The sequence below is a fragment of the Apodemus sylvaticus genome, chromosome 2 (genome assembly GCF_947179515.1).
Source record: "Apodemus sylvaticus chromosome 2, mApoSyl1.1, whole genome shotgun sequence".
Taxonomy (NCBI): Eukaryota; Metazoa; Chordata; class Mammalia; order Rodentia; family Muridae; genus Apodemus; species Apodemus sylvaticus.
The window spans coordinates 73,925,698-73,948,342 of record NC_067473.1 but is presented as its reverse complement, the minus strand read 5'-3'; the positions used below and the strand labels follow the sequence as shown (position 1 = coordinate 73,948,342).

Below are 22,645 nucleotides of genomic sequence, written 5' to 3'. Positions count from 1 at the left end.
GTGAGTCAGGGTTCCCCTCCCCCTTTCCATTTGGTAGAAGGCATGATGGGATTTTTACCTCTTAACTTTCTGTAGGGCGTGTTTGCTTGCAATGTTAGAAGAAATGGGTGGCTGCCATTCTGTCCTGCCCTGTCTCGGTGTGTGTGTGTGTGTGTGTGTGTGTGTATGTGTGTGTGTGCTGTCTGTCAGGCCCTGCTGTACAGAGTCACAGGGAGACCTCTGCTCTCACACACATGCTCGACATTGTCATTGTCACAAGCTCTGATTTCTCTAGAACCTAACTTGAAGTCAATGCTACTGGTCCCTGGCAGGAGGCACTTTCCTGGTGGTGTCTCACTACAGTCTGCCTTGTACTTGACACTAAGGCCAGGTGGCTCCATCTGACTGTGGAGTGTACTCATGTGTCCCATTGGTTTTCCATTGGCACTCCTCCATAGGTGACACTGCTGAGCTACAGGGACTCACACATTGCCACCTCAAAACCAATATGTAGGTCAGAGTTCAGTGAAGAATGTGTAATGACAGACATTAGCCACCTCAGTGTTAGGGGCATTCTCACCAACCCCCAACCTCCAAAGCTTCCTCTTCACCCCCTCTTCACTTCAACCTCTGCCAACAACTGAACTGTCACCATCTTCCTAGAATAGGGCTGGAATCCCACAGCAGACACTGCATCCTGGTGCTTCCTGCCCTCCATGTCCACCCCCCCCCCCACTATTTTGTTGATTATACCCACATGTCTTTCTGATTTGTCCCAAGGGAGAAGATATTAAAGAAAGGATTGAGAACTCTGTCTTCTAAAACAATTAGGCAGCAGAGATGGCAAGGGTCACAACTCCATCAGAGCCATGAAGGCCAAAGAAGAGCTTCCTTGTATCCAACAGGAAGCAGGTTTGTTCTTAGAACCGACCTCTCAAGGTCCTCTTCTGTCATCCAAGAATGGCTTTGAGATGACTTCTGTGACTTGCTCTGGATTCTCACACTTGCTGGTCTCCTGCTCTATGGCCTGTCTTCTTGGTCAGACCCCTCCCATGCCAGCCTCGCTGATGCCTTATAGGAACACACCTATGAGGCTCTGTTCTTACTAAGCTGGTAAAACTGACCCCCAACTTCCTGTACAGCTAGAGAAGATAGAGAGGAAGGTCAGGGGACAGCTTTCAGTCCTAAAACTACTTGCAGTGTTGTAGGGGTGGCAATGGTTACAGACAGACAGACAGACACCCCCCACACACATACATACACACACACACCCACACGCTTGTGCCCTGTAGAAGCTGCTTGCCCTCTGATTTCTAACCCACTCTCCTCTTAGCTACCCTAAAATGCTTATCTACACCAATCACGGCCCTTCTTTATTTGTGGAGGAAGAGGATTGGATCAGTTTTATTGAACCTTGGGCTTGGCTACCTCTCAGCTTTCATGACGCCAGTTTCTTCTGCTCCTGGTTCCTTGTTGGACATCCTGGCTCTCAGAGTCACCATGAGTGACAGTTCTGTGCAGTTTAGGAGTCAGTGTTTTGTTTTGTTTGGATTTTTTTTTTTCCGAGATAGGGTTTCTCTGTGTAGCCCTGGCTGTCCTAGAACTCACTCTGTAGAGCAGGCTGACCTCGAACTCAGAAATCTTTCTGCCTCTGCCTCCTAAGTGCTGGGATTACAGGCATGCACCACCACCTACCAGCGAGGAGTCAGTGTTAAGGGGGTAGTGTGGGCTCCCCACGCACCCGCTTTTCTGTCTTCCTCTATCTGCAAGGCTCGAGGTAGGAAATTCGGCACATACCTTGTTAGTTTCCTCTTAACCTTTCTCTTTATATTAGTTTGTTGAGAATTTCTACAATGAGTTTTGACCATATTTGCTCGTATCCCTAGCTGACCCCAGATCTGTATCCTCTTCCTACCCACACAGTGTTGTGGCCTCTGTCTTTCCCCCATTAAGTGCAATTTGTGCTGCCTGTATATTTATTCATGTGTGTGTGACCTTCCACTGGAGTGTGGTTGATTTGCCAATGGAAATACTCTCTAAAGAAAGTATTTTTCATAGACCTTATCAATTGCCACCATCTCCTCAGTTAGGTGGGACTTCACACCCGCCTCTATGTTGGAATTCAGTCTGGCTTGAGATTTCCTGGGGCTTTTGCTTGCTGTCCTAACCACTGTGATTTCCTAACTGCAGCTGCCTTGATGTGTCTGGAGGACACTGTTTCCTTTGTTCACTGCCTCTGGCTCCAATGGTGTTTCTGCTTCCTGCTCTGCAATGATCTTGCAGCCTCCAGCGAAGGAAATGCAGCCTTGCTTCACAGGATACAGCCCAAACTTAGTATCATTGTTGGTTTGATAACCTGTGGCTAGATCAAGGACCAACAACCGCAGAGTGCACTGTGGCTAGATGTGTCATAGGCCCTGGGGAGAACCTATTATCATTATTCTGCTAAATGGACATAGCATTAAGTGGACTCCTAATGAACTGTTGTATACACAATTATAGTGTCTCTCAATGCTTGTCAGAAAAGCTTCTGCAACTGCAGTAGATAGAGAGTGAGTAACACAGACCCACAACTGGCCGAGGTGCAGAATAAGGGACTGAGGAGTGTCCCACCTTGTTAGTTCATGTTGCTCTCCAATGATTTCCACATACGTCAGGTAACCTCTCCTCATGTATGGACCTCTTTTTTAAAATTATTTTTTACTAGATATTTTCTTCATTTACATTTCAAATGTTATCCCCTTTCCCAGGTTCTCCCCCCTCCTGGAAACCCCTTATTACAACCTCCCTCCCCCTGCTTCTATGACGGTGTTCCTCCACCCACTTTACTCCCACCTCCCCGCCCTCGATTCATTACACTGCTTCTATAGAGCCTTCATAGGACCAAAGACCTCGCCTCTGCTACATATGTGGCTGGAGCCATGAGTCCCTCCATGTGTACTCTTTTTGTTCATGGTTTAGTCCCTGGGAACTCTGGGAGGGTCTGGTTGGTTGATGTTGTTGTTTTTCCTATGAGGTTGCAAATCCCTTCAGTTCCTTCAGTCCTTTCTCTAGCTCCTCCATTGGGGACCCTGTGCTCAGTCCAATAGTTGGCTGTGAGCATCCACCTCTGTATTTGTAAGGCTCCCGCAGAACCTCTCAAGAGACAGCCATATCAGGCTCCTTTTAGCAAGCATTTCTTGGCATCAACAATAGTTCTTTTTGAACTTTTCTTTTGACCTTTCTTTTTATGGTGGTGGGGGCTGTATATGTATGCTTTTATGTGTGTATGCACAGGCATGTGTAGATGCCCTCACTGTGTGAACATTAGAGGTAAACATGGTATGTTATTCTCCACTTTGCTGTGTTGAGGCAGGATCGCTGTCTCTGAACCTGGGGTTCACTGAGCTCTTCTGTTCGACTCCAGTGCTGTGTTCACAGACGTGTCCTGCTTTGACTGTCTTTCCCTGGACATTGGGATCTGGACTCAAGTCCTCATGTTTGCCTAGAAAGTATGTTACTGACTGAGCTGCAGTGTGCAGTTCTTCAGGCATGTGCTCTGGAAGGAGCCATGAAGGGAAAGTATGCTTCCTTGTTCCTTTCAGCCTTTTGAGATGTGCATATATATGCCTTACATGTCCCATTCTTGTAAAACTGGACCTTTAGTCTCCCCATTCTAAGCTAAAAGTGGCACACTGCCCATGTTTCTGTCATTTCTTCTGCTCTTTAAGTTTGCAGGGCTTTCCCCACAGTCCACAGATTGGCCTTGCTTGTGCCCTTCTCCATCTGCTGGCACCGCAGTGTCGCCATGCCCTAGTTTATGGAACCAGTGCTCCTTACAGATGGAAAGCCATCTCCAGAATTCTGTTGTTACAGACAATACTGCAGCAAATCAGCACACCCATATATTTTTCTGGTGTTTGAAGAGGGATCATGGGGATAAACCTTAGACACTAGAACAATGGCCACAGGGTGAAGTTGTTGGCAATTTTTTAGATTCCCCCTCAGTAGCTTCCTTGCACATGGCAATCACTGAAGAAGGATAATTAACTTGCAGTCTCCCTGAGAAGGATCTGAAAGCCTCAGATATAGAAACCTTCATCTTCTACAGAAATCAAGCATCTTCTGGATTTCTCAATGGGCTTCCTTTACTATGGTCACGGAAGTTTTATTGGGGTTCAGTAGACAAATACAAGCAGAGCCCACAGGTGCCCATCTGTGTTTGTGGCATATGCCCACACATCTCTAGGAAGCTGCATACAATGGTGGAAGTTGAAAGAGTGGTTGTCTGTCTGTGGCGCTCTGGGGCTGTTAGGCAGGAGCCTAATACTCTTCATACAGGACTTTAAGGCTCATTATAGTGGAAAGAAGGAGGCATCAGGCAGGCTCTGTCTTCTGAGATCCAGTGTCGGTTATAATTGTAGTCTCTGTATATGTAGAACAGGATTGCTTGTCTCTGGAGACCATATACAGATTCTTTGGAAACTTGAATGTCAAAGCAATAAGTCAACAGAGCTTTGGGGTGTAGCCACATTGAGGATATGTTCAGAATTGGGGGATGAGCAGGAATCCTACTGTCACCCAGGCCACCAAATACTATGGGAGAGACACAGGCTTTAGTGGGTAGGTCAGTATTAACTACTGGCCATTGAAGTTACTGTGACTTAGGATGTTTTTAAGTGTGCCTCTAAACTTTCTGATATGTCCCCAGCCTCTACTGGAAAGAGATAGGTCCATCTGCCATGGCCTCTGAATCTGACCTACTCCATTCAGCCACAAGTCACAATCTTGGGATCAGGGACCAGTCTAGGTTTGGGCTCCTGCGGATGTCGGAAATGGGCAGAGAGGGCTGGATGGACTGGTACTTCATTTTTCAATGCTCTTGTTCTGAGAGAAGGCCTCAAAGACCACGGGGGTTCTCAGGATGGACGTGCTTGTGGCTGGATCTGTCCCCTCAGCTTCCTAATGCTTAGTCACTGCCAAGGGTCACCTGCTGGTTGAGAAGAAACCAGGTGGCTCTGGGTATAGGGTGGCTTTCTCTGCACAGTGGATACCCAGGATTAACTTCTGAGTGACACTGACCAGTCCCCAAACCATGTCCATGTTTGTGATCCTCATGTCCACGGGTGTGTTCCCTTGAGACAGTGCCACAGACATCTTGTACACTGACCTCATAGAAGGTTTGCTCATGCCCAAAACACACGTTCAGTAAATGTAGTCAGGAAGGAAATGGTTAGTAGAAGTTCCAACCTCTATAGAGAAATGTGCTGTTCCTAGGCTGTCACATGGAAAGTGGGAATGGACCACACTGAGGACATCCGCATGATGGGCATAGAAAGTCCCACAGGGCATGTAAGAGAGGAATGATGGCACCTCTGTGCTCTTGGGCAATGGGTCCTGGAGATTCATTTTATTCATCTGTCTATCCTCATAGCTATGAGCCAATTCATCTGCATTATGTCAGAGCTTCTTAAATCTACAGTGCTCCCAAGGGTCTTCAGACCCACGAGGTGCAGGAACTTCTATCTTATGCTTTAAGATAAACCATATGCAAAGCTGGCTGGATTCCAGACCAGGGCAGTCATGTTGGTGAAGATTAGGCATAGGCAGCCACAGAGCTAAGAAGCTGGAAGTGTTGAGGAAAATCTAATGAAGAGATATAGTTACCTCCTTTCATGCATCGCAGAGGAAGCCACACTCTTTGTTAGAGATGGGTCTGCAAAGCTGTGCATGGCATTTAGCTCAGGCCCCACAACATGAAGGCCTTGCCAGTCAGGATCCCAAGTGAGGTCCTGAGGGCACTGTGCCATCACTCTCTATAGCACAAGGATGCTGTCACCCAGGCCAGAGCCAATTTCCTCCCATGCTTAACCTCTCTGGAAGCAGCAGGGGAAAGGACCAGGAAACAAGCTCTAGCACTGTCCCCAAACCCCAGCATTTTGTTGCTGACAACTTCCTCAGCTCGTCAGCTAAAGGCAGAGCTTGGGTCCCTGTATCTTCGCCCATGATTCCCAACACCGTCCTGGTTGCCATGGGAGTATCCTCTGATGATCCTTCAGGTTAGGATCTAGAGAAACCGAGGCTGATGGCAATGACATGGGCAAGATCTGAGACCTCTCAAGAGCTCTGCACACAGTTGGGCTTGGCAGACAGCCCCATGCCTGGATACAAGGGTGGAAAGACTGGCTGTGACCAAGGTCTGCAAGCATTTATGCATTCACAGTGTTACTGTTTGCTTGGGGACAAAAGGAAGAGATGAATAGCCCAACTAACCTGACTTCAGTGTTGCTGGGTCCCCCATGGGAAGCCCCTCCCTAACTGCATTTCTCTACCGAGAACCTGTCTTGTGCCTATGGCTGACAACAGAAGTTTCGATCTACTGAGGTCCCATTCACTGGCCACTGTGTCCCTAGCACACTGGTATGAGACCAGAGTCTTGATTTAGGTCTTGGGTCTGTGACTGAGTGGAAGGACTTCGTCTGACATGATTTGTTTGCCCTGGTGAGAAGCCCCCAGGAGATCTCTATAGTATTTTTTCCCTCCTGTTTAGATGGAGGGGGGCTCAGAGATCTTTTTGTCTGAGTGTTCTTCATCAGCAGGGGCACAGTGTGGACTTAAATTTACTTCACTTAAAAGTGCTGTCAGCATAGGAACTAGCAAAGGGAAGCAGAGGCCTTCATCAGGGACATGAGAGGAATTAGACCTCAGACCCTGGGCATTATCAATGCCTCATGACTTTGTGCTTCAAGGCCAGGATCTCAATGACTCAACTATCTAGCCCTTAGACTTCAGTTAAAGATATTTTTATTAATATATATTCATTAAATGTAACAGTGGGCTCATTATGATATTTCTGTTCATATACTAATGCTCTTGATCATACTTCTTCACTGTTAGCTTCTCTTGCCCCCTCCCCACAGCCACCGATCCCCTCCTTTGACTAACTACCCCCCCCTCCACTTCCATCCCTTCTTTCTGTGTGACTCAATGAGCTTCATTATAGTTGCTTACAAGACAGTGGATAGGGTTGTATTATGAGCAGGGGCAACTCACAAGATGTCACATCACTGAATAAAATGTCTCTCCTTCAAACATGAATGGATATAAATCCTCAAAGGGATTGGTGCTGCGTGAGCCTCTCACACTTTACATGATAGGGTACTGACAGAGCCAGACTTGTGTCGACTTAGAATCCATTAAAACGTTTTAAAAATGTATATAGTCTTTCATAGCCCCTTATTTCTGTATAAAATTATGTGATCTTACTTCCCTAGTCAAATGCCTTCTTCTCAATAAGTCCCTCCTCCTTTCATGTAGTCTTTATTTATTCATTTATTTATATTTGTATCATGCTACATTTAATTGAGTTAATCACAAATATGGTGAGAGTATTTACTGGATAGGGTGACTTACTACTGGCTGCACTACTGAGAAATGTGACTTTCTTCTCCAGAAGCTGTTAGCCACCTACACCTGGGGAGGGTGCTGTCTTTCTCTTGATGAATGTTCATGAGCCCATGAATGTTCATTTTTCAGAGAGGTTCATAGTAAAAATGAGTAGGAGTGGCCCCCTCCTCAGTCCAGACCACCTCCCTTCCATCAGTACCAACCAGCCAGCCTAGTGCGCCTGGAGTGCCAAGGCATGGGGGACACCTCATTACCATGCCACCCAGAGCATGTAGCCCAGGATTCACTCTGGGCATGTGTCATTGGATCATGACAAGTGTGTGATGAGAGGCACTGGCCAAAGCAGCATTGGGGAGTGTTCTCGCTGTCCCCAAACCTTCTGTCATGTCATGCTTCTCCTCTCTATCTGTAGGTCAGACCATCTTTCCAAGGTGGGGCTGGAATTCTCTACTCAGGGTGTTTCTGGTGGGTCTGTCCTGACCTCCTACTGTTCAATCACCTATCCTCAGATAACTTTTTGCTTTGCTCAGAAGGAGGGAGATGGAAGAGTTTAGAGCCCCCTCTTCTGACATAATGTGAAAGCCGGGGAAGGACACTGTGACAGCAGGTGTTAAAGAAGACAGGAGAGCCTGTTAGCGTGCTGCAGGCAGGTGGCATGTCATTCCCGCAGTCTATCTCTCGGAGGGGGCCTACACTGCCACCCTAGACAGCGATGTATGGCCATCTGCCTTTCTTCTGTCCCTCTCACCATGTCCTGTCCCTTGTTTTGGCCTTCCCCATCAGTCTCTTTGGTTTTGCATCTGAACTTTTTGAGCTCTGCTCTGGTAGTCTCTCTTCTGACTCAAAAAGTACCACTGAGCACCCCAAGAACACAGCCCACAGTCAGCCATGGAAGCAAAGAGAAGAGGCATCTTTCTGTTCTTAAGCTATGCAGAGTAGTCAGGGTGACAAAAGTCCTCTTCCGTGTGTCACAGGCACCCATGTGCATGCACACCTGTGTACAGGAAAGGTGTTCACAGCAGCTGCATGCCCCCAGGGGCTTCAACTTCCTTTCCTCTGAGCTCAGGTACATTGTTGATCTAAGAATTACAGCTTTCCTTTCATCATGTAGGAGAGAGAATGGGATTAGCTTTAGTGACCCTTGAGCTTAGCTGTCCCTGGTTTTCCATGGCTGTCTTTCCTGATCCTTGGTGGTCTGGCCTCTGAAATGGAGGACAACTTTGCACCATTTGGGAGTCACGGTGCTGAAGGGTCAGCGTGGAGTTGCCTGTCTGCTTGCTTCTTTGTTTCCTTTGTCAAAAGGCCCCGGGGAGAAAATCCCACACCCAGCGCAGAGTTGTTCATGTGCTCTAGACCCCTTCCACACATTGTGGGCACCTTCTTGCTTCTGTGTTCTTCAATGACTTTCTTTGTTTTGCATGCTTCTTTCTCTGTGTACAGAATATGCCTGGACTTGTAACTTGTTTCTGTATTCACAAAAATTCACAAAAAAATATTTGGAGCACTCATGTATGCTGGTTAGTTTTTGTCAACTTGACATAAACTAGAGATGCCTGGGAAGAGAGAATCCTAATTGAGGGACTGCTTCCTCCAGATTGACTTGAGAGGACATCTCCTCTCTCCCTTCCCCTTTCTTTCTCTCTGTCTCTCTGTCTGTCTCCTTCCATCCTTCCCCCCTTCTTTTCTTTGTTAAGACAGGATATCACTGTAGATTTTGCTGGTCTCAAAATCACTATTCAGACCAGATTGACCTGGAACTCACAGAGATCTGCCACCCTCTACCCACCCCACTTCTGTCTCTGCTTTCTAAGTGCTGGGATTAAAGACTCGAGCCACCCAGTAGCCTAGGCCCAGGGCATTTTATTGATTGTTAATTGATGGAAGAGGGCATAGCTCACTGGGGATGGTGCCATCCTTGGGCAGACAGTTATGGATTGTATATGAAAGCTATCTGAACATGTGTCTGGAAGCAAATCAGCGACCTGTGTTCCTCCATGGTTTCTTCCCCAGATTCCTGGTTGAAAGTTCGTGCCCTGACGTTCCTCAGTGAAAGACTGTTTCTTGGAATTGCAAGCTAGATAAACCCCTTTAGGTCATGGTGTTTATAACAGCAACAGAGAAGCCAAACAGGACATGTTTGTGTATGCGTGTGAAGGGTGAAGGTCTAAATTGTGTAGTTTACGCAGCTGTTTCCCTTATGTCAACATGGTCTCTCAAGGAATTGGGACAGCTAACTGATTCAGTGAGACTTGCCAACCAGTGAGTTCCAAACAGTCTGGCTGTAGGGAAAATCTGTCTGTGTCAACGGCCCTGTGATTACAGATGCAACTATGCTGAACTTTAGATGGATATTGAGGATCTGATCTCAAAGACCACATGCTTATTACGCAAGTGCATTACGGATAGATCTACTGTCCCAACCCCAACTCTCCAGCTCCTCCGGGCTCTGTTTCTAATGGAGGCGCTATAGAAAACCTGTCTTTTCCTGCATCATGCAGGCACCCATACATCTCCCAACTCTAAATTCTGGAGAGACAGATCTTAAGACCCCTCTCTTGCTTCATAGAAACTGGCACTGTATCCATGCTTCTCTGTGCTATTTTCTTTTGCTACTAGGTAAGTCCTACAGGGCTTCCCCTACAGCCAGTCTGGCTGGGATTACCCCTTTATCCATTACCAGGTACCAGTACAGTTGTCCCCTACTTTATTGAACTGTTCTTCCCCACAGATAGAAAGTCTGTTGTTTCCAGGCTTCTGTTGTTATAGACAATACTGCAATGAGTCAGTATACACTAACTTACATACTGGTAAAGTAGCAGTTCTCAATCTGTGAATTGCTACCTATTTGGCAAACCTCAATCTCCAAAAATATTTATGTTATGATTCATGATAGTAGCAAAATCACAATTATGATGTAGCAATGAAAATAATTTTATGGTTGGGAGTTACCCCAACATGAAAAATCAAATTAAGAGGTTGCAGTAAAGATTGAGAACCATTATTATAAAGAGATTTTGGGAGTATATCAGATTCTGGAGCAGTGGCCAAAGAAGGAAGGTTGGAAATTTCATTGGCAATTCCCCATAGTAGCTCCTTGTGTATGCCCTGACAAGGGGCAGTTCCACTGAGTGGGAGCCGAAAAGGTCAGATATTTAAATCCAGCATCCCATGGACTTCTTCTGCCCTGGATGTGGAGTGCTTTGGAGGGTAAACTAGAAAGCATGAAAGAAGCCCTTAGCTGTGTAACTGAGCATGCAGCACTGTCTCCCTCAGCTCTAGGAAGCATCATAAAGTGGTGAAACTGAAGTGTTGGTCTGTCTCTGTGGGGCTCTCATGCTGGTCCCCAGCAGCTAGCGCTGAGTCCATCATCTAGGGTCGGAGGTAAAATTGTAGCTGAAATGGGGAGGCATCATGCAAGTCTTGTCCCCGGGGATCCAACACTGGACATGGTTGTGATTTTTACCCTGAGGCTACAACCTCAGGTCTCTAGAAGTCATCAAGGGGCCCTCTGGGAAAAACTTGAATGGATGAAGCAAGAAATCCATGGAGTTCTAGGTGAGGTTCTGCTTGGGACATCCTTAAAGTCAGGGATGTGTGGGAAGCCACTGCATTCTGTGGAAGAAACCCAGGCTTCAGTGGACAGGAGGGCGTCGAGTATCTGCCCCCGGAGAGGATTCTGGCCTCGGGCATTTATAGATGTGCCTCCAGTCTTCCAAATGAGTTCTCAGTCATATTTTAAAGATGTGGGAACATCTGTCATTGCTAGGGCTCTTCCCCGGGGGACTTCCCCAGGGTTGAGGGATGCTTCCTAACAGGACAGCCCACAGAGGACATAAAGAGGCAATGAGGGGAGGGAGGGAGCCAGGCGTCATGGTCAGGAGAATCTCTCAGCCAACTTGCGGGCAATTAGGCCGCTTCTGTGGCTCTGACTAGTTAACAATCAGGCTATTTTTGAGATTCTGACTAACTAGAAACCGGGTGCAAATGGAACAAATGTAGAATAATAGTTATCTAAGTTGTACAGAATGTAAGTTTGACTTGCCATTACATCTCCAGGGTTACAAGTTCAGTCACAATTAGAAAATACAAACAAAATTTATTATTATTATTATTATTATTATTATTATTATTATTATCTCTATAACTCCAATTTAAAAAAAACAAAAGAATGTCTTCTCCAAAGCAACCACATTTATTATATGACAGCCTGCTTTTACTCTGGCAGTGTTTGCTGTTTGGAATCAGACAAATGAAATATCTGAAGCAGTCTTTTTATGAATAGAAATATTTTTTATTTATAGCAAATAGTATTGCCTAACTTCTTTTACAAAATGTTTCATCATCTACATATGAAGTAGAAAAAGTTTATTTTAGTCAATTTATCTTATTTACTAAGTTTTATTTCTCCAGGAGTGGACCCTGTACGACCTCCTATTTTTAAACTACATTTTCAGATCTCTCTAAGCCTACCATAAAAAGAGACCTTGGATCTGTAACCTGTTTTCCTGGCCAGAGTTTGTCAGCTGTCTCTGTTTACCCTGCACTAATTACACTGTTTGAGGTTACCCAGGGACAGACACCCCAAGAAGATTCCTGGAGGAATGGCCTCATCTAGCTACGTGCTTGTCTGGGCTTACGGAAGACTTCCAAATAGTGGCCGGATAGAACTACTTTTAGGACGTTCCTTAAAAAGATTCAGACGTAATTTTTCTCAGGAAAAGACATAAATTGAATCATAATTCAGACAGCTCCCAAGAGTACAATACACAGAGACCAAAATCCAAAAGTGGGAGATAGGAGGACAGCGGTTGTAGCAATCCGCTCAGCTTTGCAGGAACTGTGTGAAGCAGCTGTGCTGGTGTAGAGACTCGCCATTTCTAGTGGATACGGCTGTGCCGTATCGTGAACCCTAGCCCTCCTCCTCATACACCAAGCAGCACTCTGCGTTTCAGGGGCTGCTCCTGGTTGGACTAAGGCCAGGAGAAGACAGGGCAGACTGCTTTGGAACCTCGTCTTCAGTGTGTTCATTGTTCTCAAATAACAATGTTGGGCAAAGCTGGGGTTGAGGTATGTATCCTGTGCACAAGATGTGCAGAAAATCCAGCACACCCTTCTTCTTGGAAGCAGCACTGCAATGAGACACACTAAGTCCTTGGCAAATGGTGATGCCCAGTTTCTTCTGGTTCATCAGAAAGGTATACACTCATCCCAGCTTGTGGGCACCCATGGGTGGGAATACCTTGACATTGTCATCTGAGTCGACATTGGGCACTCTGCTACTACTGTCTGCATCATCTGGATGCCAGTTGCCCAATCCAGTCCCAGGCTCCTGCATGCCAACCCCATGGCTCTGGATGGCAGCAGAGGAGAGAGAACGTAGGCACTTTCTGCTCCAAGGTAGCCTATTAGGTGAGCTTCCTCCTCTAAGAACTGCGACGTCTCAGTTCCCAATCACCTCTACTGCTCAGACTCCTGTGTGTGTCTCTTTCCTTCCTCTCCTACAAATATCTTATGGTGAGCCTTATGTAGAGAAATTCTCATGACTTTCCATTTTCTTGGTGTATCATTTGCAGAAGATTCATTAGCAGATCAACCACAAGTCAAAGCAGCCCAAGGCTTGGTGTTAAAGGAATCAAAGTGTTTATGTCCTGGAGAGGCAGAGAGATATGCTGACAGAAAAACTACCTTTAGTATAACAAATTACCGTTTGGGGAAAGCATTTTGAACTTTAGTATAAATATTAAAACTGTGGGCTCTGGAGTTGAGCTGCCTGGGTTGAAATCCTGCGGAATCACATGACTAAGGATGAGCTATGCGATCCTGGGCACGTTTAAATTCTCTAAGCTTCGATTGTAATAAATTTAAAATGGAGATGAAAGCAGCAGGCTGCTCATCCTGGAGGCTGTGGAGGTTAGAAAGGTCCCAGTAAGTGTAAAGCGGATGAGACAGTGTCAGCTTTCCAGGAACACAAGGAATGGTGGGCAGATCATCAGAGGTCCTGACCACTGCTCAGAAATCAGTGTTGCTGCATGTCCTCTACCAGCAGGGGGCACTGGACTTGGGTGATTTTCAACTAAAAACGGCTTGCAAAGAATTAGAAAGAGCAAGCTACAACCAAACTGGCCCACTGGTGCAATACTGACATAAATACCGATCACTTCCGATTGGATTCAAGACCCATTCTGCAAGTTGGAATTCACACCGGACACTATTATCAAGGCTGAGAGTCTGATTAGACAGGTCATAGGACCTAGGTGAGAAACTACTGGTACTAGTCTGTTAAACGTGGGTAGTATTAACTGACTTCTTGTTTCCATACATAGATAGGTTCATAGACAGATAGGTTTTATACACACACACACACACACACACACACACACACACACAAACATACATACATACATAGAGGTAAAAAATATACATGTGGATCCCCTACAATATATAGAAAATAGAACAAGAAAGGACTGGATGTAGGTAATAAATTAAGTAATAAAAGATGATAAAGCTAATTGCTTTTGTGATTCTAGCTCTGTAATATAACTTTTGCTCTTTGGTAGTGGATAAGTTCATAGAATGTGTTTGATAGTGAAAGTACAAAATCTAATGTGAAGCCCCGCAGCTCCTGTTCTGAATGGCTGCTGTGACAGTGTAGAAGCTCGCTGCATTGTATACTCTTTGGATCTGGTTAATTTTGATGTGTGAATTTTTTACAACATTTTTAAATAATAAAGTTTAAAATAAACATACTCATTAAATGGAGTTATGCCACACAGAGTGATAATGTTTATCATAAGGATCATAGATTCTTATTTACCAAAAAACTTCAGTGCCAGGTACGAGAAATCTTCTTTTCAGTTTTCGAGGCGAGGGATCCAGAGATGCTAAAGCACTGTGAGCTATTGCCATTGGCATTTGTTGCTTCTCACAACTTGCAGGTGATGTTTGTTAAAGACATCATCCCCTTTGCACACAGGACTGGGAGGAATTGAGCAGGAACTGGCCTGGAAGTCTCATCTCTAAGGTCCAGCTTTCATAGGATTGAAAGGTCCTCTGCAGGCTGCCAAGGAAGAAAATCAGTGACAGTCCTACCTAGGAGGGATGCCTGTGACCCACAACAATGAGAAGCCATGGCAAGACACGCCCAACACTGTAATAGTGACACTCTTACCCTGGGGTAGTCAACACCTGCCCAGTTAGACCTCATGCCCACTCAAATAGGAGGGAATCCACACCCGGCACTGTAAACCTAGCCAACTACCATGCCTGGAGAGGTCTTCTTTCCTAAACCGATAGAATTCTAATTGACTTCTAAACCAGCCATTCTCAACTGTGGGTTGCAGTCATCAGAAAACACACATTTCTGATGGTCTCAGGAACTCTGAACCATAAATTTCTTTTTGTTGCTACTTCATGACTGTAATTTTGCTACTGAGCAGAGTCTCAGTCCCTAAGACCACTGGAAATATGTTTTCTGATAGCCACTAGCCACAGGTCGAGAACCACTGTTTATCATAGCCACTAGCTACAGAGAAGTGTGACTCTTAGCCCTCACTAGGTAAGCTTCTGTTTGAAATGGAAGGGCACTACCCCAGAGATCCAGAACTGATCTGCAGAGAATGAGTGACTGTAGCCTTCCCAATCGCAGCTGATCCATCCGCAGTACAGACTAAAGACCCAGGGAAAATTACAGGGATGTTCATAAGAGTCGGAGGACAGGTAACGTCTGCCGTGAGACAGTCTCTAGTCAAGACAAGAAAACTGACCCATGGTATCTCAGCAATAAGGCCTACATCAGCCCTGCATGAGGATGAGCCCAGCACCACATGAGTGTGGCCAAGGAAACCGGTAAGACCCCAGCACTTGATGCGGCCCTACAGGAAATTAGTGGCTGCTGAGAGAGGGAGAGTCAGTTTTCTTCAGGAAAAAAAAAAATCTCTCTGACAGGTTATTCAATCCCAAATGGTCAGCCCTAACACGTAGATATAGACAACACAAAATGGGCTTAGCAGGTGTGTGTGTGTTTCTTTGTGACTATAATAATAAGAGGAGGTCATAAATTTGGGAGCAAGTGTGGAGGAGGGGACATGAGAGGCTTGGGAAGGGGGAGGAAGATGGAGGAGATGATGTGAACACATTACTCATAAAAAATTAAAATTTTTTGGGGGCTGGAAATATGGCTCAGTGGTTAAGAGCACTGTCTGCGTTTCCAGAGATCCTGAGTTCAGTTTCCACCAACCACATGGTGGTTCACAATCATCTGTAATGAGATCTGATGCCCTCTTCTGGTGTGTCTGAAGACAGCTACAGGGCACTTATATACATAACATAAATAAATAAGTCTTAAAAAAAACTTAAAAATTTTTCTTCCACAATTTTATCCATAGACAACACTTTGATAATATCTCCCTCATTACCCTCCTACCCTCATGCCAAACTCCTTGGTAGCAAATCCCCTCTTACTTTCATATCTTCATTCATTCATTCATTCATTCATTCATTTATTCATTCATTCTTCCTTTCTGTAGCCCACTGGACTTCCTTGGGTTTCTTCCTTTCTGTAGCCCATGCTTTCCTGGGCGTGGGTTGGGGATTGAGCAAGTGTAATTTACCAGTGTTTACATCATTACTGAGTATAGCTGTTTCCCCCCCCCCACCCCCTGCAACCATTAGCTACCTAATGCACCTTGGTGGAATGCTGGGGAACCACAACATTTTGTTTTTAGAACAATTTAGATTCATAGCACAATTGAGCTGAAGACAGAGAGAGCAGCCTGTATCTATCACCTGAGCTGTCACAAACCCCCTCTGTGGTCAGCATCCACTGCATGGTCCATGTGTGACTGCTCTTCACAGAGAGAGGGAGAAGGAGGGAGGGAGAGGGAGGGGGAGGGAGGGAGAGGGAGGGGAGAGGGAAGGGGAGAGGGAGGGGGAGGGAGGAGGGAGGGAGGGAGGAGGGAGAGGGAGGGAGTGAGAGGAAGGGAGGGAGGAGGAGGAAGGGAGGGAGGGGGAGGGAGGGAGGGAGAGAAAGAGAGGGAAGGAAGGGGAAGGAGGGAGGGGAGGGAGGGAGAGAGGGAAGTGGCTGTGGGATGGGGGAAGGCATGGGCGAAGGCATTGTTCACAGGACCTGCTTGCCCTCTGGATTTTCTGATGCTGTTATCTTTTGAGCTCTTTGGAAATGCTCTTCTAAGCCACCTATAGCCTTATTTTCCTTCATAACAGAGAGAAGGTTTGAATCTGTTTTAGCAGCCCACTGGCATTGGCTTGCCCTAGGCTTTTTACAGACAGAATTGCAACAAATCAATGTGTGTGTGTGTGTGTGTGTGTGTGTGTGTGTGTGCGCGCGCGCAGGTTTAGAAAGAGATCATGGGGTAAACCGCAGACACTAGACCAATGTCTAATGGGCAAAGGTGTCATTTTATTAGATTTTCACAGGAATTTCCTTTCTTGCGCCATCACTGAGGTGAGACAATTTCCCTAAAGTCTTCTGATAGGAAGTTAAAAGCCTCAAATGTTTAAAAACAAAAAAAACCAACAACCTGGAGAGAATTCTGTGATTCTTCCTTTGCATTGGTCATGGAAGTCTTTGGAAGGTGTGGTGATTAAACAGGAATAGAGCCATCCCTCCCCTGCTACTCAAAAGCAGCACGCAGGGCAGAAGCAGAAGTTTGTTTGCTTGTTTTCCCTGTCTTTGTGAGGCTCAGGGACTACTGCTGCAGAGGCTGGAGTCAGAGCCATCACACAGGCTTGTAGGTCCCATTGTAGTTGAAAGGAGGAGACACCGAGCAGTTCCTGTCCTCAGGGATCCAGCGCTGGACATGGTTGTGGCCCTTGTCCTGGGGCCACACTATCACAGTGTCCCTAGATGCCAAGGATGGGTCCTCTGGGAAGAAGTTGAAGGGCCGGATCAGGAAACCCACAGAGTTTCCAGGTGTGGCTGTGTTGGGGATATCCTCTGAGTGAGGGATGTGCAGGAAGCCCACTGTCACCCAGGCCACCAAATCCTATGGGCGAGACCAAGGCGTTAGTGGACAGAGCAGTGCTGGGTACCAGCCATCGAAGGGTACTTTGGCTTGGCTTCAAAGATGTGTCTACAAACTCCCCAAGATGCTCCCAGTCCCACTGGAGAGGTGGACGGATCTATCATGACCCTGAACTTAACATACACTAGAAAAGCCGTAATTCTGAGACCACAAGGCCTGAGCGGGCAGAGGTGGGGATGGGGTCAGTACCTCATTTTCAATGTTCTCATTGTTCCGCAGGAACTCCTCAAAGACCACGGGAGGATCCCAGGGGTCATTCTGGTTGTAGAGGCTGCTGCTGTAGCACTCAGATTCCCGATACTTTGTCACAGCCAAGGGATACCTGCAGACAAGAGAAGTCAGGCGTCTCTAGGAACCGGGGCTGCCTTTGGGTCCCTTCCAGGGAGCACCTGTGGGGCCAAAGATGGTGAAATGGTTGCTTCCACAGATGATGATTAGGACTGTCTCCCGGGAGTCTTGAAGAATGCCCATCATAACTCAAAGGCCAGGAGCCCTGTGAGCCCCACCCCTCCCTCCCCAAGGGCAGAAGAGTACACACCTACAAACACACACAAGCTCAGAGCCTGGAGAAACGAACCACACACAGGCACACACAGGTGCACACAGGCACACAGGTGCACACAGGCGCACACAGGCGCACACAGGCGCACACAGGCGCACACAGGTGCACACAGGCACACACAGGTGCACACAGGCACACACAGGTGCACACAGGCACACAGGCACACAGAGGCGTACACAGGCACACACAGGCACACACAGGCACACACAGGCACACACAGGCACACAGAGGCGCACACAGGTACACACAGGCACACACAGGCACACACAGGCGCACACAGGCACACACAGGTGCACACAGGCACACACACAGGCACACAGGCACACACAATCAGGGAAGGGAGCCCCTTCGGGGGGGTCTCCTCACCTGGCCCAAGTGACAGCCTGTTCCTCCTGCCATCCTGGTGGTAGCACCTGCTCAGCCATAGAGTGGATCTGCAGGCGGTAGCTACGCCTGTGGCCCCAAGGGTTCTTTTGGGGGCTGCTAAAGAGCAGGTATTTGGGCAGTGTCCGCCCAAAGCGGAACGCAGCCTGTTGCTCCTGGGAGTACTCGGTCTGCTCAAGGGTGGGCTGGACCAGCAAGTGACTTGGGCTCCAGGGGTTGGTGATGTTCTCCAGCTTCGTCTCCAGTGTCTGGAAGCTGTTCTTGGTGCCTGGGAGGGGCGTGAGAGGAGACGGAGGGAGAGACTCAAATACAGGAAGAGAAACCTTGCTGTGCGGAAGATGTCTATCCTAGACCTCGCGCAGCAGTAAAGAACATGTGGTGTTGAGAGCTGGCACTGGCTCGGTGATGGGACATCATGGTAATGGCAGTGACAAAGGAAAAGAAACCAGGGGAGGTAGAGGATAGTTCTCGGAGCCACCTCAGAAGGCACTGGGCTCCATTTCAAAGTACCAGGCTTCAGAATCTGTTACCTACCTGGACCCTCACCCCTTCCTGACTCCATATCTACCAACCTACTGAACCCAAGGCCAGGGGAGATGCACACTTCACATACAGAGTGGCCCTAGGATACTTTTCCCTGCCTAGGGGAACACACACTGCTTCATATTGCTAGGAAGCAGACAGGAAGAATAACACGGATGTGGCTCAGACAGTCTCAGACCATCCCCTGTGGAGGAGTCTGTGAATGAGAAGCAGCCGAGTGCCTGAGAGAGAGACGGGTAGTGAGTCCTACCTGCCACGTCCAGGTCAACACGGTAGTGCACCAGGTGGGTGTGGATGTTGCCAAGCAGGTGGGTGTGCAGGCGAGTGCCGTGACGCAGTCCCTCGGGGGTGTAGAAGGTCGCATGGACATATCCAGTGGCGTGCATCTTAGTCTCCATCACGCCGTTAGGGTAGAAGATGAAATCCCAAATATAATCATAATTATAGACTGTTGATGTCGTCCGCAACACCAGCACATAGCCCTTCAAACCCGCGTAGAAGTTGAAGCCACCTCTAAAGTTTGAGTTAAAGTGGCGCCTAAGGGGCACCCCTGTGGGCATCTCAAAGAGGCACAGAGCGTGGGGATAATGGACGGGGCCATCGCTGTCATAATAGTGGAAGGCATCGAGGAAAGTAGCGGTCTCCGGACAGTCAATGCCAGGGGCCAATTCGTGAGTGACGCTGCCCAGGCCCCAGCCAACATCAATATACTTAGTCTGCATGCCTGCAGGCGTGTGTCCTCCATACAGTGCCACGGCCTCCTGCACACTGACCTCGTAGGCAACACGCTCACCTCCGAAGAGCACGTTAAAGAGCTGCAGCCCAGAAGAGGATCTTAGCCGGTAAGAGAAGCTCCAGTCTCCATAGAGCACAGTGTTGCCCTCTAGCTTATATCGGGGGCCTCTGGGCTGGACAACGCGGGGACCAGCAGCAGTGACTGGCGTGTGGAATTCCCCCCGGAGCTTGTAGGAAGAGAACAATGGCGGCTGCTCTGCGCCACCGGGCAGTGGGTCCTCGAGGACCACAGTGTCCACATCTCCAGTTGCATATTTCCGAGCCAGTTCCTCTGGGCTGCTGTAGAACTTGCCGTTATACCAGAGCTGTTCCACTCTCCAGTCCTGGACGTCTGTGCTACGGTGATCCACTAGGATCTCCAGCCCCGTGGGATGCAGGAAGTAACCTTCCACGTAACGCTGCACGATGAGCCAGCTTCTGCGCTGACCCGACTCCACACCGCGTGGAGCCACGTCGGTAAACGTCAAGCACCGGTCCTCACAGCCCAGGAATGAGAAGCCAGTGGTGTCAAGGAAAAACTGGTGCAGAGGTGTGGTGGCTTTCTTCAGCATGTGGTAGAGGAGGTCGTACTCTGCTGTGGAGATGGGTCTGGATGACCAGGACAGGTGGTGCCCTGGCCTCGGGGATAGCGCTCGAATGTAGTGGGGCTGTGGCAGGGGCCCCACAGCAAACTCAGTGATATTGGGGTGATCCTGGGCACCGAAGAAGATGATGGCCCTGGCTTCCCGGACAGGACCTTTTCTTCCTTCATCCAGAAATTTCAGCACATACCTCTTCTTAGGCAGTAGCATCTCAATGAGAAACACAGAGTTCTTGGCCAGCGTCAGTTTCTTGGATGGTTGCAGCCCCAGATCCTTCCTGCTCATCAGGAAGCTGTGCACAGCCTTTATCTCCTGGGGGCTCAGGTCGGCAAACACCTTCCCTTTGTCACAAGGAGTCCTCACAGCAGATGCTGGGGCTGCCGCCTGTAGAACTAATACGACAGTTGCCCAGCTGAAGGCCAGACTCCTCCGTGCCAGCCTCATGGTTCTGGAACACAGCAGAGTGGAGGAGAGGACTTGAATATAACCCTCAACTGACTGAGCACCTCCCAGAAGCTTGTCCCTGGCCCTAGCATGCTCCTCCTGCTAGCTTCCCCTGTAATTCAAACAGAAGGCGGAGATGGGGTCTCTGGGTCCGCCGCACTCATGGTTCCTAACGCTGTCCAGTCCTCTGTCATGCGCCCACTGCTTCTCTTCTCTTCTGTTTCCCTCTTATACTCCTGCTGACTTCATTGTCTGCACACACTCCCATGTTTGGACCTTTCTGACAGTTTATTTCAAAAGAGGAACATTTTCCTCAGTCAGGGACATGAGTCACAGCAGCCCAAGAACTGAACCCCAAGTGCTACAAAGCCTCATATCTTGGTACAGCAGAGGGTTATACTCATTGCAAAAGGACCACCTTTTGTGAAGTTGTGTGTATGTGTATGTGTGCTTGTATATCTGTGTAAGGACGTGTGTGTGTGTGTGTGTGTGTGTGTGTGTGTGTGTGCCATGTATTCATACACGCATAGGGGAGAAGTTAAATTCCAGTACTTCTCTCCTCATTCCTCATTCTTGTAAGGCGAATCCTCTGACCTTTACTGAAAACCACTGATTTCTCCAGGCCTGCCACCCAGCATGCTCCAGGGCTTTCCTGTCCCTGCCTCCCCAGCAGTGTGATCACAAGCTTGGACCATGACTGATGAAATTTCATGTGGGCTATGGGATTAAACTCAGGTTCCTGCACTTGCAGGGTAAGTTCTGTCATCTGAGTCATCTCTCCAACAATAAAGGACCCATTCGGGACGGCTTTTAAAGACTCAGTGTAGCTGTTCAACGTGCAGGCCCTTGGGTTTGTCTTGGGTTCATATCCTAGTAAATGCCATCATGAGGGCAACTTGTACGGTCTTGGCCATCTTGCTTAAGTTCCCCTAGGTCTCGACTGTGAAATGGAAATGACAACAGCATCATGTGCCACTCTAAGCAAACCAGATGTTAAATTGAAAGTCTGGAGCACATCTGGCCTTCCAGAGCATCTGGGTGCTCTTCCTTTAAACTGAGCCCTTGATGATGCAGTCTGGACCACAGCACGCCAAGGGTGGTAGACGCTCCAGACCATATCAGCAGCATAGGCACAACCCTTCCCATGTTCTCCTGCCCCTCACCGTAGTACGTGCACAGTGGTTCCTTGACCATCAAAGGCTATAGGAGCTCCCTAGTCAGGTCATCCCAGACAGCAAGTCAGAAACAAGCCATTCTTCTTTCCTCTATGGGGAGGGCAAAGTCAGGATCTTTACCCCCAACTTTGTCCCCAAGTCACCAGGAAAATATTATGTATGTATGTATGTATGTAGTGTCTCTGGGATTCTAGGAGTCTTAAGTGTCCATCTTCCTGAACTCCCTTGTACCCAGAGGTAAGTCTGTCAGGCCCTGTTACGTGCAAAGTTCCCAGGAGACCTTGGCTCCTGCACACAAGTTGGCTTCTGCATACAAGTTGGTTTCTGTCATTGTTATGAGCTCTGATTTCCCCAGATTCTGACCTGACCTTGCTACTGCTTGCCTCAGTGGGAAGCCCCTCCCAGTGGTATTTCTCAACAGAGAAACTGCTTTGTGCCTTCCACTCACAACCAGGAGATTCAGGCAGAACTTGGAGTCTTACCTAGACGTTCCACTGGCCCTCTAACTGGACTGCTCAGTCCTAGACTTCAATTTTGAGAGTGTTTTTAGTTTCATAGGTACCTTGACCAAGAAGTGCAGAGTGCTACCTCACATCCCTTGTCCCCTACCCCTTGCCCCAGTGTCCTCTGCTCTCAGCACCCATCATAGTGTTCCGTGTGTAATATCTGAGACGCAGGGACACCCCATTAATACCCAGGATCCTGACGTGTAACGACAGGCACCTGCTACCACGATGTTAGGTAATAGTCTGTCAT

At 47.8% G+C, this 22,645-nt stretch overlaps 1 protein-coding gene across 1 annotated transcript; it reads right to left on the bottom strand.

Moving 5' to 3' along the window:
* Positions 1-16,810: 16,810 nt before the first annotated feature.
* LOC127677436 (amiloride-sensitive amine oxidase [copper-containing]) lies at positions 16,811-20,726 on the bottom strand. The gene is made up of 4 exons (XM_052172519.1): positions 19,145-20,726; positions 18,334-18,619; positions 17,595-17,727; positions 16,811-17,366 (listed from the first exon to the last, which is right to left on the bottom strand). The coding sequence occupies exons 1-4, from the start codon at positions 20,712-20,714 to the stop codon at positions 17,100-17,102; spliced, it is 2,256 nt and encodes a 751-aa protein (XP_052028479.1). The 5' UTR covers positions 20,715-20,726; the 3' UTR covers positions 16,811-17,099.
* Between the last annotated feature and the right edge of the window lie 1,919 nt (positions 20,727-22,645).